This window comes from Hypanus sabinus, chromosome 7, assembly GCF_030144855.1.
Source record: "Hypanus sabinus isolate sHypSab1 chromosome 7, sHypSab1.hap1, whole genome shotgun sequence".
NCBI lineage: Eukaryota > Metazoa > Chordata > Chondrichthyes > Myliobatiformes > Dasyatidae > Hypanus > Hypanus sabinus.
This window is the reverse complement of record NC_082712.1, coordinates 55,262,425-55,279,581: the sequence shown is the minus strand read 5'-3', so window position 1 is coordinate 55,279,581 and position 17,157 is coordinate 55,262,425. Positions and strand designations below refer to the sequence as shown.

The following is a 17,157-nucleotide window of genomic DNA, read 5'->3' as shown; positions in this document are numbered from 1 at the left end:
TAGTCATTTTTGTTTTCATGGACACAAATTTTAGGTTTATTAATTGAGTTTTTAAGATGGTTTCATAAGTATTAATTGTGCCACTTGGTAATTCTTATATCTATAGTCCTGAATTAAGTTATATTTAATTATATCTTCTTTCTCTCTCTCTTGCCCCCCCTCTCTCTCTCTCTCTCTCTCTACAGTCCTGGTACCTGGGCTAGTTTGGTCCCATTCCAAGTGTCAAATGGGGCTACCATCCTGCCAACCAATGTACAGAATTACAGTTTAAACTTTATCAGTGAACCCTTCCTCCAAGCAGAAACGACAAACTGAGGACAACAAGGATCAAGCCGCATCTCTGGATTGTATAGAAAAGTCTTCAGAAACACAGACAAGTGATTGTTGCACTCACAATCACCAATTTCTTGCAAGCTTAAAATCTGCATAAATGGTATTTCATCTGTGATACTAAGAAGGTGATTTTAGTATTTGATGGTGAGGTGACAGATTATGTCTAAGTGACCGGCCTTTATTGAACAATGAATCCACTAGGGGACAATTGTTTAATTTCCAGATCTGATAAACATTATACACTTATTAGCTTTTAGATGTTTGAGAGTTTGCATGTTTAGCCAATTAGTGGGGTTCAGGTATCTTTTTTTTTCACTCAGTCCAAGAGTAGTTAAACTACAGCCCAGTCCTCCTGGTTGATGAGATTTGACTTTGTAAGGTAAAGGCTGGATGAGGAATGTACATGTAATTTTGTGTTTTCTACAAAATTGTTGTCTGAGGGGACGAAAAGCCCATAAAGCACACAATTAGTCTATGCACACTATGCTACTGCAGAAAACAAAACAAAAAAAAAAGTTACATCCAGTTTTTACTGGATTTACATTTGATGATTGGCTCCACAAGTTATTCTTGTCACTGAACCCTCTTTTCCTTTTACTTTTAATGCTTAGTATACAGATCTGAACAGAACAAATTTGATGCAAGACTGCATTTGGAAAAGCACCATAGTGTAGTTTGAAGCTGTAATTGTCCCTCAAAGTATCAGATGCATTACAAGAATCTGAATGCAAGAATGAAGCTTGCTGATATTTTTATGTTTCCCCTAAAATGTCAGTAATTCTTTAAAAGAACACTTAAGAGGCAAGTGCAATTTAACATATCTGATTAAGGGGATTAATAAAAGTCCTTATGCCCTAGGACTCTAAATTGAGGGGATGCAATATATAACCTTTAAATAATTCTGAACAGTTCTTATCGTCCCCTTTGAATGTGCATTAATTAAGGAAAGAATAGAATGAAATATGGACACATCCTGCTGTGACATGCTTGCTTAGGAAAGCAATTGAATGGAATTGAAAATTCTGCACTTGATTCCTTGTTCTCCAATACCTCTGTGGAATTTAAAAAAAATATGTAATATATATGTATCAGGTGTGTCAGGAAAAAAAAAAGCATGGCATTAGCAGTTTCCAAGGACACAGATGCCAAGGTGAATTGGTGTCTCATGGAGGGTATTGGTGAAGAGCACCACAGTTTACAATGGCAACAGGATGCAGCCGCTAATATTTTCCGCACTCTACCGTGTAAACGCTGTTTTTAATCACAGGGTGCTGAGTATTGCATGGTGCTTTTCTTTAGCCTTGCTATCTGCCTGATAGTGCTAGTGGCAGGACACCAGTGTGTGCATGGCAAGTCAATTTTGCCTCTTCTGTTTCTCTGTAACTCTAATGGATCTATCCTTGATTTGCACGAAGTTATATAGTCCACATTACGTGCCTTGCCTTTAAAATAAAACAGTGACATCACTGCACACGTTTGCTGCATATATTATAGCTCATCCTATAAAATTTACCATTTGTATGAAAAAAGTTATTTTGTACTCCAGAGGACAGTGTGACATCACTAATTGTCAATATTCAAATACTTTGACTTTGTTATCTCATTTATAAAGCATATCATGGCTGTGTATAGTTGGTGCTTAAAATTTTTAATCAGCCAGTAATATTTTTCAGTATTTTTGGCAAGTTTTTTCTATTAATCTTTCATGTTTTTCATCTATCAATTACTTGTTTGGGAATTTTTGAACTTGTAAGAATTATGCAATACCAAGTTTTGTCTATATAGGTAAAGCTTTTAGCTATATTGATTATCACATTAGTATGCAGATTAGGTGATGTAAGCTTTTTTTTTCCATTTTAATTGACCAAAGTGGTGCTGCTTTCTATGCAGTATGATAGGTCCTTAAAAGATGGTCAGGGGAGGATGCTTTGGGGAGGGGGGATTTTTAAGGAGAGCTCTACAGCACAGCTGTGATACAATGCCATTTGGAAGACAGAGGCTGCAAAGTAACTGTTCTGTCTACTGTGACAAGCTTTCAACTTGGTTCTTCTATTGACTTTCCACCTGGGGTGCAAGATGAACTCATTGAATTAAAAAAATAGTATATTAAAAAAAGTTGACATTTTCACAGGAGACAGGCTTGACTTGAGCTTCAATATCAGTTAAGAGCTGTGATTTTCTCTTGTGAAAAATTTACTTTGGCAGAGATCTATCACTGCTGGCCTCCAATACCAGCAGCAAATCTATAGGTCTTAAATCTTCTGTCCAATGTCCAACACTCTTGACTCAACTGAGCTTTTTATTCTTTAGAGGTGACTTAATCTATTCAGTCTCGAACTAGTCTAGCAGTTGATTTAGAGATGAAATGATATTCATTTCATTTCTCTAATATTCTGCTCAATTTTTTTTTAAATTCAAATAGCACTTAATATTTTAGCTTCCCAAGGAGGTTTATATTTTATCAATGATATCAATTCCTCATTGTTAAGTATCAATGCGGCCTAAAGCCAAATCATTTGGAATTGCAAAAATCTCAAATCAAGATATAAACAATTCAGTTCCAAATATAAGTTTAAACAAAGGTGATTTTAGTTAACCCAAGGATCATTAGTGGAAAATTATTTGAGCAAGTCTCTTTATTGCTTAACTGTAATGACAGATATTAAGTTTCACAAGGAAACTTGAGAACATAGATTTTTAAAATGTTGTCCCAAATTCTGAGCATTTACTGACACTTCATCAGGCAATTTGTTGGAGACTGGGCAGGATATGACAGAGTGAACAATCTGTTGTTAAGGTAACAACAATCAATTTATTCAGAAAACAAAATTGATTGAAAGAATAGTGGAAAGAAAAAAATTCGGCAACAGTTCCTTATAAAAGCAGGGTTATTTCTCCAAAATATTGCAGAGTAGAGGATAGTTTTCTATAAATTATGTGCCTAAAATCAGTCTCAGTAACCTACACAGTAAGGTCTCTAGGCTTGATTGACAGGAGAATTACCCAATCGTTTCTGCTCTAACTGGCTATGACATTTTTATGATGTGATAGCCTAAGGTGTATGCCGAAGAGCTTTTCTCTTCATAAGAAAAGGGAGGTAATGAAAGGGAGGTTCTTGAGAATCAACTTTATGACATTAGAGGGCTTTGCAACTCAAGTCAAGTCTCTGCTCTCCTCCTTCACCAGGATGCCAATTCTGATAAACTGAAGCCACCCCGTTCTATGTGCACTGTTTCTGCCTTTTGCTAAAGTACTTTGCAGCCTTGGCCATTTCCCCAGTGTGTTGTAAAAGTTAAGGCAAAATAGATTGGGAAAAAAAATAACAGCAAAGGAGACTTGTATTGAAAAAAATCTGGCAAAAACAAATATCTATAGCAATAGCTGTGGGAGTATGATTCAAGCACGGCATCTCAGTGAATAAGTGTTAGTAGATTTGTTATGGTTGTGTAATGTGAGGGGAAACAAAGAGGGGTCTTGAAAATGAACCACCTGCCTTGCAGACTGTAATTTGTACACTGTATAGTTTTGTTAAGAACATTTTAAAGTAATTACCCTTTTTTGTAATGCTAACATTTTTTTAAATGAGTTAATTGGGGGAAGAAATGATTACACTGGCTTTTGAAAGACCAGTTTATTATGCCATTTTTAAGAGAAAAAAATCCTGTCTGGAAACTGGACTTGAGTTAAAACTCTCCAGTTACCTAATTTATATATTACAAAAAAGACTGTCCATATGCTGAACTTGTGTAATCCTATGCTTAAAAAGTGTAGGTTCCTAATTTTTAATCCAGTTTTAAATGGAGAAAAGTTATATTTTATGAAGGTTATTTTGTTGTATTTAGTGTTGAAAAGGTTGGTTTGCAGAAACATTTCATATTGTCGGAAGGAATACTGTTTTTATTAGTGTGTATGGCCTACAGTAAAAGTTTGTGTGAGTTTAAATGTTGGTATTTATGATTAGAGAGAAAGTGCACAAGGGGTTTGACAACAAATCCAGTACTGGCAACCCACCCAATGAATGAACCCAGAGAAGATTCCTGATTGATCTTGTACAGTGTGGAAACCATACAAGAGTACTCAGGGAACCACCTGGGGCCTCTTGGTTATGGCACTGGTAAGGATTTTGTTTTTGTTGCACACCACTGCATTGCACTTGCACCATGCAGAGATGTCAGAAAGATATCCCATATACAGTGTACAGTATTCTGTTTTTGAAAGGACAATGCAATGTTGCTGGCGGTTAGGTCCCAAGATGATACCAGACATAGTTTACTTGTTCCTGTTAAAGTCTGCTGCAGCTGATAATAACCAGCTGTATGCTTTGTGAGACTTCTCCCAATTTGATGGCAAAATTTATTCCTGCTTATCTTTAATGTGTAGCACATGCAAGTTCAGAAGGAAATAAAAATTTTAAGAAAACGGTTTAAGAAAGGGTGCTAATTAACTCTTTCATATTTGCACTTTTTAAAACTAATTCTCCATATGCCTTTCAAGCAGAAAATTGTGTTTTATTTTCTTTTTCATTTGAATTTTATACTTCCTGAGCATGCAGTTGGCAGCTGAACAGACTTCACTGGAATATGCAGCAGGATAGCTAACATCAGTGGTTTTAACTGAATAAGATTAAGTCTGGACCACTGATGTTGCCTTGTTTAAATCTGCAAAATAGCATTTGCACCAGTTCCTTCTCAGGGGGCAGTGTTGTGGGAGGGTGGGTGGTGGGTTTGGCGCAGATGCCACAGCAGCAACTTATTGTACTGTTCCATCTCACAGTGCTTTTGCCACTTTGTTAGTAGTTAAAGGGGACATGTTGGAAATGGTCAATTTTCACCTTTTTGTTGCAGCTTTTTTTTTCTTACAGGAGGTATTTAATAGCAAAAAAAGATTTAAAAAAACTTTCTCTAGGTATGAGTCTCTGGAAATATCTGTATTTTAAGAATTTACTGTATGTTTAAATTTGTAAAAAATGGTCTCAGTATCAGTGGCGACTTCTCACCTCACCCAAAAGATGCCTAACCACTCTGAAAAAAATCAATGTTCTCAATCCAACCATCCGTGAGTTTGAGTCATTTGACCTCCTTTCCATTACAGACATTATGCGATTCTTATTTCTCTTGATAATGAACAATTCCAACGAATCTTCTGCCAATTTAATGGAAATGACTGGATTATGATTCCAAATGCGAAAAAATAGCAATAATGGTCTCCATTATAAAATAGTGGCTAATTACTTTTGGCAGTGTAAGCTGGTCCAGCTTTTTGCTTTCAGATTATGGTATTATGCACTTATAACTAAAAGTAACATTGCTGAACAGGTTTAGCAAATCAGGCACCACACACAAAGAAGGGAAAGACAATGACGTTCTGGACATAACCCTTTGTCGGGTTTACTGGGAAACATAGAGCAAGGGGGAGGTTTATACTTGAAATGAACTTTCGTTAGTGCTCTGGGAAAGGTTTATATCAGAAACAGTCTCATGTCAGAGTGTCAGAATTCTGATGATCATCTCAGTGTTTCAACATTTGTTGTTTTTGTTTCAGATGTCCACCACCTACATGTATAGATTGAGTTTTGTTATGCAGGCTTATTAATTCCTAAATTAAGCTTGCACATTGATGACAATATGGAACCATTCTTAAATAGGGCAGTGTGGTTGTACTAAGTTTGCCTTCTTGAAATGATAGGAATACAAATGTACTCATTGAAGAACACATTGTTGAGTGATAGGTACGTGATTTTAAGAAGTTTTAAACTCACAGATAGTTATCTTGTTAGGTATACAGTGCTATCAAGTGGGAACTTCTAGTTTCACTAAAGCATATGTAAATAAAACACACATAATTGATAGTTAGGTAGACCATAACATGACTCTGTAACCTTTTCTCTTCCAAGGTAGTCAGCTAAACAGCATATCTCAGCATCCTTTCTTCCTTCTAGAATCAAAGGGATAACTAGTCAGAACTAGCAGAAACAATATTCCACAATATTTCAAACTAGCAGAAACAAAATATTTCTCATGTGTTGCCTGCCTGACTGGACTGAAAAGTTCAATCCTGTAGGATCTGTCCCATCTGTTCCAACAAACCTCAATATTTCTCACAAATGACAAGAGGTTGCAAAGCCTTTGTATTTAAGAGGCAGCAGTCAGGTCCACTGACACTGAAACCACTTTCATCACAGAACTGTTGTGTTTCTAAATAAATAGCATGATGCATTTTTATTATCAAAACTGTGCTGCAGGGACTGATGTGTATTATCAACTGAAGGAACTTTGTTATAACCTTGGTCACTACAGTAATGTATGTTCCTTTTATGGAGACCTTGGGATATTAAATTGAATTATGTTAATGCAAAATGAGGATTTGAATCAAAAAAAATACCAGCATATGTTTACCAAAAATGTCAAACAAGCAGTGCCTGTTTAATCTTGCAGTCTCTGTTGAGTTCAGTTGTAAATCAATTCATTCAGACAACTTGTTTTCTGCAAAAATGATCCAACTTGCAGAATGTAAGGGTAAATCCTGCCTAGCTGTCAGCTTCCAAGAGCTTGTTTACCTGCTCCATATTCACAAAGGTAGTTACACATATATATATATTGCATTGATGTGTGTAACAGCCCAGATACCATTTAAGTCTTGACACTGCGCATTGTACAGATATTCTTTTCGTTGCGAGTGTGGCTCCTAGTCAATCTGCAGATGGTAATTCTGAGAGGAAGGGAAGGGAGCCCACTTGTAAACCTTTTGAGATCTTTCTCTTGAGAACAACTTTTGTAGGACTGTGTGTTTCCATAGATACATGATGCTACGTTTAGTCCAGTAGTAGGTAACAAGTAGTCAGTAAGTGCTTGCTAGCCACGCACCAGGGTTGTTCCATTTTGAAACTTGTGATGCTTTAGTCCCATACACACTACTATAGTTGCCAAAAGGAGCAAAAGGAAAAGGTAACTGAATTGACCATGGACAGTAAAGTACTCTTGCTCTCCATGTCTGGGTCCAGATGTCTGAGATGGTTTAAAGGCATTGAAAACTGTCCAGACTGTTCCCTTCCAGAGCCTAAATCTTCACAAGTTTTAAACTGGTGTAAATTCAGCTTGACTTATGTGATTGTAACTGTTATATCCAGCCTATACTGCTAGCAGCTGCTCATACTGCAGTCAATTACTGGAAGTGGATATGTTCCCTATGCAAATAAAGAAAAAAAAACAACTCAAAAATAAAAATGAGCTATGCTACAACCATTGGTGTTCTGTCTCTTTGTTCATTCCTGAGGAGGTAAATGATACACTTTCAATAGAATTTCAAGTTTGGCCTTGACTGATTCAAGTACTAAGGTTTCAAAGCTTAAAACCCATATTAGACACAAAAAAAAACAGAAGCAGCATTGAAATTTGAATTTCTTTCTGAATTTTTTTTACTGGATTGCCCTGTGAATTATATAGATTGTTCTCTATTCTCTGTTACTGTTATTTACAGGTACTTAAAATGACTATGCTTTTACTTGCCTTAGCTAACACACAAAAAAAATTTTCTTGCCTAACACACACAAAGCTGATAGAATTCAGCAGGCCAGGCAGCATCTATAGAGGGAAATGGACTGTCGATATTTCAGCTCTAAACCTATTAGTCCAGATGAAGAGGCTTGACTTGAAACGTTGACTGTCTATTTCTCTCCATTGATGTTGTCTGATCAGCAGTGTTCCTCCAGTTTTTCATGTGTTGCTCCAGATTGTCACCTCTACCACCCCAGAGTAGGGAATTCACCACATTTGGAGCCCTCTACGGGGTACCTAGGAGTAATAAAAAGAATTTTTTTTTCCAACCAGTTACAATGACGAGTCCCTGCTAAATTCTTTCCTTATTTATGGACTTTTCTAACTCCTCTCCAACCACCCTCTCTCATTCTACCACCATTGCCATGTGCTTTCTGACCTTCTCTGGCTCCAGTTAATAGCATCTTAAAATCATCTTCCCTATTTTTAAATCTTCATGGTGATCTCATACCATTCCAGCTCTACAACTGTTCTCAGACCCATACATTTGTTAAGAGTACTCTTCCAATTCTGGTCCCTCTGGTCATTCCTAGCTGTAGCTGAACAGTACAACACAAGAACAGGCCCTTTAACACACAAAGTTATGCTGAACTAATTGTGCCAACCTAATGGCACTTAATCCCTTCTGCTTGTGCTCAGTCCATATCATTTCATTCTCTGCATTTTCATTTGCCCACCTAAGATCCTCTTAAACACCTTTCTTATATCTACTTACAGCACCAACATGGCAGCACATTCCAGGCATCCTCCACTACATGTAAAATAAATTATCCAGCACAAATCCTTTTAACTTACCCTCCCTCATCTTAAGTGCATGCCTTCGAGCCTTAGACATTTCAACTCTGGGAAAAGATGTTTAATCTATCAATGTCTGTCATAATTTATAAACTAACATCTGGTCTCTCCACATTTTCCAGAGTAGACAACCATAGGCTGTCCAACACCTACTGCACATGCCACTAATCTGGGCAACATTCTGCTAAGCCTTTTCCTGAGCCCTCTCAATAGCCTCCAATCCTTCCCATAACAGGGCAACCAGAATTGAATGCAATACTCTTAGAGGTGGACTAAACAATGTTTTATTAATGTACAGCACAACATCCTGATTCTTGAGCTCAGTGCCTCAACTAATAAAGGCATGCATGTCATAAGCTTTATTTACTTAGTCATGCATGGCTACTGTCATGCAGCTATGGACTTGGGCTCTAGAAACCAAGCCTTTAGATGCCAGACATAAAGTGGATCACTTTCTGAGGACATATGTACAGTATACCCTGATGGTTCCTATCTACTAAGTCTATGTAGTTTCCATGTACTTTTGGCAGATATTCCACATACAGATCTATCATTGCCCACAAGAAAATGAATCTCAGGGTTGTATATGGTAACATATATGTACTTTAATAATGGCCTTAGTTTGAACTTTGATCATTTTGTCCACTAGTTTTACTTCCTTTTTCATATCCCAGTTTGACTCATTTCCTCTCAAAATTATTCCACGCAATTCACTAACTTTGGGCATGCATATCTTATTCCTTAAGTAATCCTTAAGCCTTCCACTCCCTAATTACCATTGCAGTCTTGAGTACTTCTTGGATAAGCCTATGGTCTCCCTCTCTTTTCTCACAGAAATCTCTGGGAGTACTTTAGGTGATAACCACCATCATCCAATGAACAACAGTTTCAACCATCCAACTCTTGTGCCTATCTCATGGCCCAGTGTATCATCCAATGATACTAACCTGTGTCACACCCATCTTTAACCAATCAGTGCTTATTCAGTGGACTTTTTGCCAGAGTACCAGCTATCAATTTTTTTTTCTCTTTTCTCTGCATTAAGCTGCTGAAGGTTGTAAATCTAGTCTGCTCCATCTTGGTTATTAGCCTACAAAGCACCCAGGACATATTTAGGGAGCAGTGTCTCAGAAAGGCAGCATCCATTATTAAGGACTTCCAGAACCCAGGGCATGCCCTTTTCTCACTGTTATCATCAGGTAGGAGGTACAGAAGCCTGAAGGCAAACACTCAGTGATTCAGGAACAGCTTCTTCTCCTCTGCCATCCAATTCCTAAATGGACTTTCAATCTTTGGACATTACCTCACTTTTTTTTAAACATACAGTATTTCTGTTTTTGCACGTTTTTAAAAATCTATTCAATATACATAATTGATTTACTTGTTTATTATTATGATTTATTTTATTTTTTATTATTATTATTACTTTCTCTCTCTGCCAGATTATGTATTGTATTGAACTGCTGCTGCTAAGTTAACAAATTTCATGTCACATGCCGGTGATAATAAACCTGATTCTGATTCTGATTCTTCTTCCATAGTGTGCACAGATAAATGAACATATCCCTTGCCTAGCAATATTCTGCATTAACATCACAGCTTGGGTAGAGAGCAGTCAGCTAGGTAAACATACTGTCTCCCTTAATATCCTTCTCCACCTATTAAACCTTATATCAATAGTCAGAATCATAAAGAACAAGTTGTGTGCTTTTTATCTAGCCACATCTAATACACCTCTATTCCTTACACTTCATCTTCTTTTGAACATTCCACCTTATATCCATATGCCTTTCTTTTAAAAAACCCTTATTCTCCAACCAATTACTATAAAATTGATGTCACCAAATACCTTCCCTCTCCCCTTCTCCAACTTTTGCAGCACATAGTGAGTTCTTAAGGTTACCTGGTTCAACCACCAACTCAACTTGCTGTGTATCCTGACCCAAGGTTTGCTGCCCTTCCAATTTACCTCTTCCATGTAAACAATCAATCATCATTCCTAGAACAAATCTGATGAGTTCCTTAAACCTCATCTCATCTTGCATCTTGTTCTTCCCTAACTGAACGCACTTTGAGCATGACTGCTTCCAATTCACTGGTAAATTTTCAGTTGTCCACATTTTAATATTATTTGCAACAAACCACCTGCAGCTACTGCTCTGCTGACACCAAGCCTTTTATTTCCTTAGGTCCTTTTCCTTGTTTTGTCAATGCTGTTTCCCATAAACTGTTGCACACTCAACCTTCAATTCCTATCTCTATGTTAAGTTGATATTGTTAATGCTTCTCTCTCCTCAGCCACTTTAAACATGCTGTTACCATCTAAACGCTTCCCTCCTCACTGCCTCAAGAGATCATTCCAGATCTATCATCCTTCCAAACAGTTGAATCATCTCCCAACTATCCTTCCTCTGCAAAGTCCTTATATATGTGTAAATAGGTAGTTTATGTACAGCATGAATATGTTGGGCTGAAGGGTCAGTTTCTGTACTATGTCTCTTTGTAGTAGTGTGTGTATACACACACACACACACACACACACACACACACACACACACACACACACACACACACACACCAAATGCTTTTTTGTTTGAGCCTGATCATTTTTCTTCCTCTGTCATATTAATAAAATATGGCTGCTGTCAATATCACTAATAATACCTTGGACAACTCTTGCACAGGTTAGCAAACATTCCTTCCCTTTGACTTGTTGGTAACCACATTCTCTTTCAGCAAGAAAAATTGCTGTATGGAGTATTCCTTCAGTAATCCCTTACTATCTCATATGCTTTTCTATCCAATGTCATTAAAAGGAATGACCATAAGATATAGGGGTGGAGTTAGGCCTTTCGGCCATTGAGTCTCCTGCCATTTCAATATGGCTGAACCATTTTCCCTCTCAACCCCATTCTCCTGCCTTCTCCACGTAGCCTTTTAGACCATGAATAAGACCATAGGTTCAAGAATATCTGGCCTCACTTCATCACCACTTCTCTTGACCACACTATTGTCAAAATACTTGTCCAGTAGCCAACCTTGGCTGAGCAGAAATTACCTCCATCTATATGTCAAGAAGACTGAAGCTACAAGGTCAGAAAATCTTCCAGCTTAATTCCTGACAGCGACCCCATATAAATCCCAACAATGGAGCATAAGTTAGTGCCAACATTTAGCCTGGGAGTTACAGATGCAAAACATCCACCAGTTTACTTGTTTGGAGAGGAACAATTGCATGTGAAACGGGTAAGTGTACTTATTTCCAATTTTTCTAATTATTTGAAATTTCTTTAACATTCTTAATAGTTAAAAATAGTTTAAATTAATTAATTATATATTTTTCTCTTTATTTCTAAACACTTTCATTATTTTGTTTTTAATACAGTAGTTCTTGAATCGTGCTAATTTTAGGAATACTTCTAAGCTCTGGACAGCTTTAACAGCCGGAAAAGCAGGAGGAAGAGTTGAGCTGCCTGCTGAAGTTTTTCAGCTGTTCTTTGAGCAAGCCTTGTTCTGCCTCATAGACATGATGGCATTACATTGAGCAAGGCCTTGTTGGCAAACAGAGTCTTGCCACTCAAAGTTGGACAGCAGTTGACAACTGAGATTTGGTGCGGAGGGAATTTTTTTCAAATTAGTGATGTTACCAATAGGAGCATGCCCGGCTTTCATTTTCAGTCAGTTCTAACCATGTTATCTGCTGTTATCAATCCCAGCCATATTCACTTCTATAGTGAAACTTTCCACTAGTAAAACTCCTTTAATTCACTCAGTTGAAATTTTGGTTCTGCTACACTGGTAGATTTTTTGGAGAACTGGATGCCATTCCAATTAATACTGCAACAGATACATAATTCACACTCAACGATGTTATACAATACCATAGTATAATCATAGTTCCAATAAGCCTAGTTTCCAGGAGATGTGGGAAGAAGAATCAACTGATTTTGAAATAAGGGTAGGATCCAAGACCCCAACTGAATAGCATATTATTGTTCATTGTATAATGTCACATGACTTCATCCCGAATCCATCTCCTACTGAACTCCTTATACCAATTTATTTTCCAAGGGGCCCAACTTATTCCAATGCATCGCCTATTACATGTTTTGTGAATGATTCCAAGTCAAATTCTATTTATGCAGCATCCTTGTGGATCCCCTCTGTGGCTTTTGTGCAGTAATTAGTGAGGGGCACTTGCCCTAACCTGACAGCCAATGACTAACAGTGGTTAATATGGAGGATACAAAGCAACAGCAGAGAGAGGGAGCCAGCTCAAAGATGTCTTGGTCAATTAAGAGCACTTAAAGATAATGATCTTATGAGCCAGGATCCTGGATATATATCAGGCACACCTTTAGAGGAACTGAACAAGAAAAAGCTGTGAGAAACTCTTCTAATAAGAAATGTCAAAAAAAATGGGGCTATATCAAGATAACTCTTTTTATAAGTAGCACTAGTTTACTGAAGTAAATATTGACAATAAAATTAAAGGGCATTCTATTTACAAGTTTGAGTTCTTTAACTTTGGTGCCACTCTGTTTTTCTGGAATCATTATGCTTTTTTGTTTATTGGCATATAACTTACATATCATTTATATTAATTTAAATTTATGTTAACTCGTTGTTGGTATAATACTATTCTGCTGCTGTGAAAAGCTTATGTTCATGGCATTTATACCTCGGATTTGTTTGAACTTGAACCTGAACTCATTAGGAATTATAAAGGTAGTCTGACAGACCAGCAGAGATTCACTCATTTATGATCAGTCTGATCAATTATTGATGCTGTAAAAATCCTGATAGGTATATATCCATCATCTGAGCTCCTCTGTCGACTGATTTTCTCATGATTGGAGTATTGGAAGCCAAGAACTTACCAAATCTATAGTAAAATGATTTTTTATGAGAGTCCTATATGGCATGTGAGACCAGCATTTCTCTGTACTTGCATGAGATGAAGCATTAGACACTGAACAGGAATGTCCCCTGGAGGCCGTGTCCTTGTCTTGCTCCACTTGTGCCTGTTGTCCTCCAAAGCATCAAGCCCTGTGTCTCAGTTATCTTCAGTTCACAGACTAAGCAGCCTGCAATGATGAGATCATGTTTGGCTTACACTATTTTGAACTGCAGTTGGCAACGTAACATTTTCTTCAGGAACCCTATGGTGCATTCTCTTTCTACACTGAGTCTCATTGTATCTGTATTCAGCTTCTGTGGTTGGAGAGTGCATTAATAAGAGAGCTCTGGAGGCAGAAAGCCGCTAGACAGTGCCGACTGCAGAATGTGCAATGATACAGAATCCATCCTGATGAAGTTTTCAATCACAATGATGCTAAACAAGACAAGAGCCCATGATATTACAGGAAAGTTACTAGCACTAGCATGGATAGAATATTGGCTGACTGGCAGATAGCAAAGACTGGGAATAAAGGGAGCCTTTTCTGGTTCATTGCCAGAGACCAGTGGTGTTCCACAGGGGTCCATGTTGGAACTGCTTCGTTTCACATTATATGTCAATAATCTGGATGACAGAATTGATGGCTTTGTGGCCGTTTATGAAAGGTACAAAGGCAAGTGGAGGAACAGGAGGTGTTGAAGAAGCAGGGAATCTACAGAAGGACTTGGACGAGTTAGGAGAATGGGCAAAGAAGTGGCAGATAGGTTGCAGTGTAGGGAAATGTATGGTCATGCACTTTGCTAGAAGAAATGAAGTTGTAGGCTACTTGAAAAGCTGGGAGCAAATTCAGAAATTGGAGGTGCAAAGGGACTCGAGTGTCTTCAAGCAGATTCCCAGAAGGGTAACTTGCAGGTTCATCTGGTAGTAAGGAAAGGAAATGTAATGTTAGCATTCATTTCAAGAGGACTAGAATATAATTAGTGACAGTATGTGTGGTGAACTACATATACCTGTCTGGACACGCCCCCTGCTGACTGCTCCTGTGGCTCCACCCACTGACCCCGGTATAAAGGCGATTGAGGCCTGAGCCCGGCCTCTCAGTCTCCAGGATGTAGTATGGTGGTCAACCACTGCTTGTTCCTTCTTACAGTCAATAAAAGCAGAAATCTTGCCTTTACGTCTCAGAGTGAGTTATTGATGGTGCATCAATTTTATTGACTGGAAGTTTTAAAACATGGAAACCGTTTTACGCCTGGAAAGATTGGACTTGGACCCCCAAGACCCTGAAGCAGCCCTTGCCTTTGAACTCTGACTTGCATGTTTCCAATCATACTTGGAGGAGGTTAGTGCAACTGAACCCGCTGTTATACACAGAATTCTCCTCTCAAGGGTCACCCCAAAAGTTTATTCATTTATCAGGGACCTGCTGATCTACAAAGGGGCACTGGATGCCCTCAAAAGACAGTACCTGTGGCTGGTGAACACCGTCTACGCAAGACATCGCTTAGCTACCCAATGGCAGCAGCCTGCAGAGTCGAGCGCCCAGTTTCTCCGAGCCCTACAGACACTCGTCAGGACTCGTGATTGCAAAACGCTCACGGCGGAACAGCATGTGGAGCTGCTAGTAAAAGACGCCTTTGTTACAGGAATTAGGTCAGTGTATGTGCACCAGCGGCTGCTGGAAAATGCCGATCTTACCTTACGCTTGGCGATCGAGACGGCCGACACACTGGAGGCTGCTCTGCACAATGCTGACGCTGTCCAGCTGCGCGATTCCCCGCCGGTTCCATGGACACCTCAGACCCCGCCGCTGCTGGTTCCCGTGAGCGAATTCGCCAACGCCGCTGCCAGTCGTCATTCCACAAACTCCCTGAACCCGACCATGGCTGCAGCCAGGCGAAAGCCCGAGCTGTGTTACTTCTGCGGACTCGAAAAGCACCCCCGAAAATGCTGCCCAACCCGAGAAGCGACCTCCTCCAGCTGTGGGAAGAAGGGCCATTTTGCCAAGGTCTGTAAGTCTAAACCACGAGCGGGGTCCAGCAGCGCTGTGTGTGAGATGCGGGGGCCGCCATCTTGCATGCCCGGATGTGGGCGGCCATCTTTGTCAGTGTCAACATACCCCACCCCCTACCCATGTGAGACATCGGGGCCGCCATCTTGCATGCCCGGATGTGGGCAGCCATCTTTGTCGACTTCAACATGCCCTGCCCCCGACCCACCGGTGTTTACCGGGCACCAAGACGGCAGTTCAACTCTGGCCACCGTAACACTCGACCAAAGCGCCCCACACCAGCTTGCAAGGTCAATGATGGACATCCTGTTGGGGGGGCACAGGACTAGCTGCCTGTTTGACACAGGCAGCACTGAGAGTTTTATTGACACGGACACAGTGCAACGCTGTGGACTTGTGACACGGCCGGGAAGCCAGAGGATCACCTTGGCTTCTGGGTCGCATTCCACAGACATCCGGGTGGGTTGTGTAGCGACATTAGTGGTGCAGGGCACAGAATATCGGAACTTTGCACTACCGGTCATGCCTCAACTGTGCGCACCTGTGTTATTGGGGCTGGACTTCCAGAGCCACCTCAAAAGTGTGACTATGGCATATGACTGGCCCCTCCCACCACTCACTGTCAGGAATCCTCAGTTTTGTGGGACTTTGCCATATACCCCACTACTGACCACACACACACATCCCACCCAGCATGTTGCCGACAGCTGCGCTACTGACACCACTTGCAGCCTCTCCACCCTCAAGGTCCCTCCCCCACCGCTGTTCACCAACCTGACCCCCGACTGTAATCCTGTGGCAACTAAAAGCAGGAGGTACAGCGCGGGAGACAGGGCCTTCATTCAGTCAGAGGTGCAGCGGCTGCTCAGGGAGGGGATCATTGAGCCAAGCGCAAGCCCTTGGAGGGCCCAGGTGGTCATTGTTCAGTCTGGGCAGAAAAATAGGATGGTTGTGGACTATAGTCAAACCATCAATAGGTTCACGCAGCTTAAAGCATACCCCCTACCCCGCATCACGGATATGGTCAACCAGATAGCTCAGTACAAGGTGTACTCGACAATAGACCTGAAATCCGCTTATCACCAGCTCCCCATCTGCCCAGAGGACCGCCCCTACACCGCCTTCGAGGTGGGCGGCAGGCTCTATCACTTCCTGCGCGTCCCTTTTGATGTCACAAATGGTGTCTCTGTCTTCCAGAGGGAAATGGACTGGATGGTGGACCAATGCCAACTGAAGTCCACATTTCCCTATCTGGATAACATCACCATCTGTGGTCACGACTGGCCGGATCACAACACCAACCTCCAATGATTTTTCCAAGTGGCCAAGACCCTGAACCTTACTTATAACAGGGAAAAGTGTGTGTTTGGAACCACCCAACTTGCTATCCTTGGGTATGTCGTGGAAAACTGGGTAATTGGCCCTGATCCCGACCATATGCGCCCCCTGTTAGAACTCCCTCTTCCCACCACTCTCAAAGCCCTCAGACGGTGCCTGGGCTTCTTTTCCTATTACGCCCAATGGGTCCCCCATTACGCAGACAAGGTCCGCCCCCTGGTCAAGTC

General features: G+C 40.1%; 1 protein-coding gene across 6 annotated transcripts in view; it reads left to right on the top strand.

The window, feature by feature from the left end:
- The window catches only part of LOC132396779 (nuclear factor 1 B-type-like), a 286,826-nt gene extending 279,255 nt beyond the window's left edge, over positions 1 to 7,571 (top strand). For all 6 annotated transcript variants that reach the window (XM_059974675.1, XM_059974673.1, XM_059974677.1 and 3 more), the window contains one exon: positions 186 to 7,571. In XM_059974675.1, the coding sequence (XP_059830658.1) occupies positions 186 to 315 (130 nt within the window). In that variant the 3' untranslated portion in view covers positions 316 to 7,571. The remainder of the gene's footprint in view (positions 1 to 185) is intronic.
- The last annotated feature ends 9,586 nt before the right edge of the window (positions 7,572 to 17,157 follow it).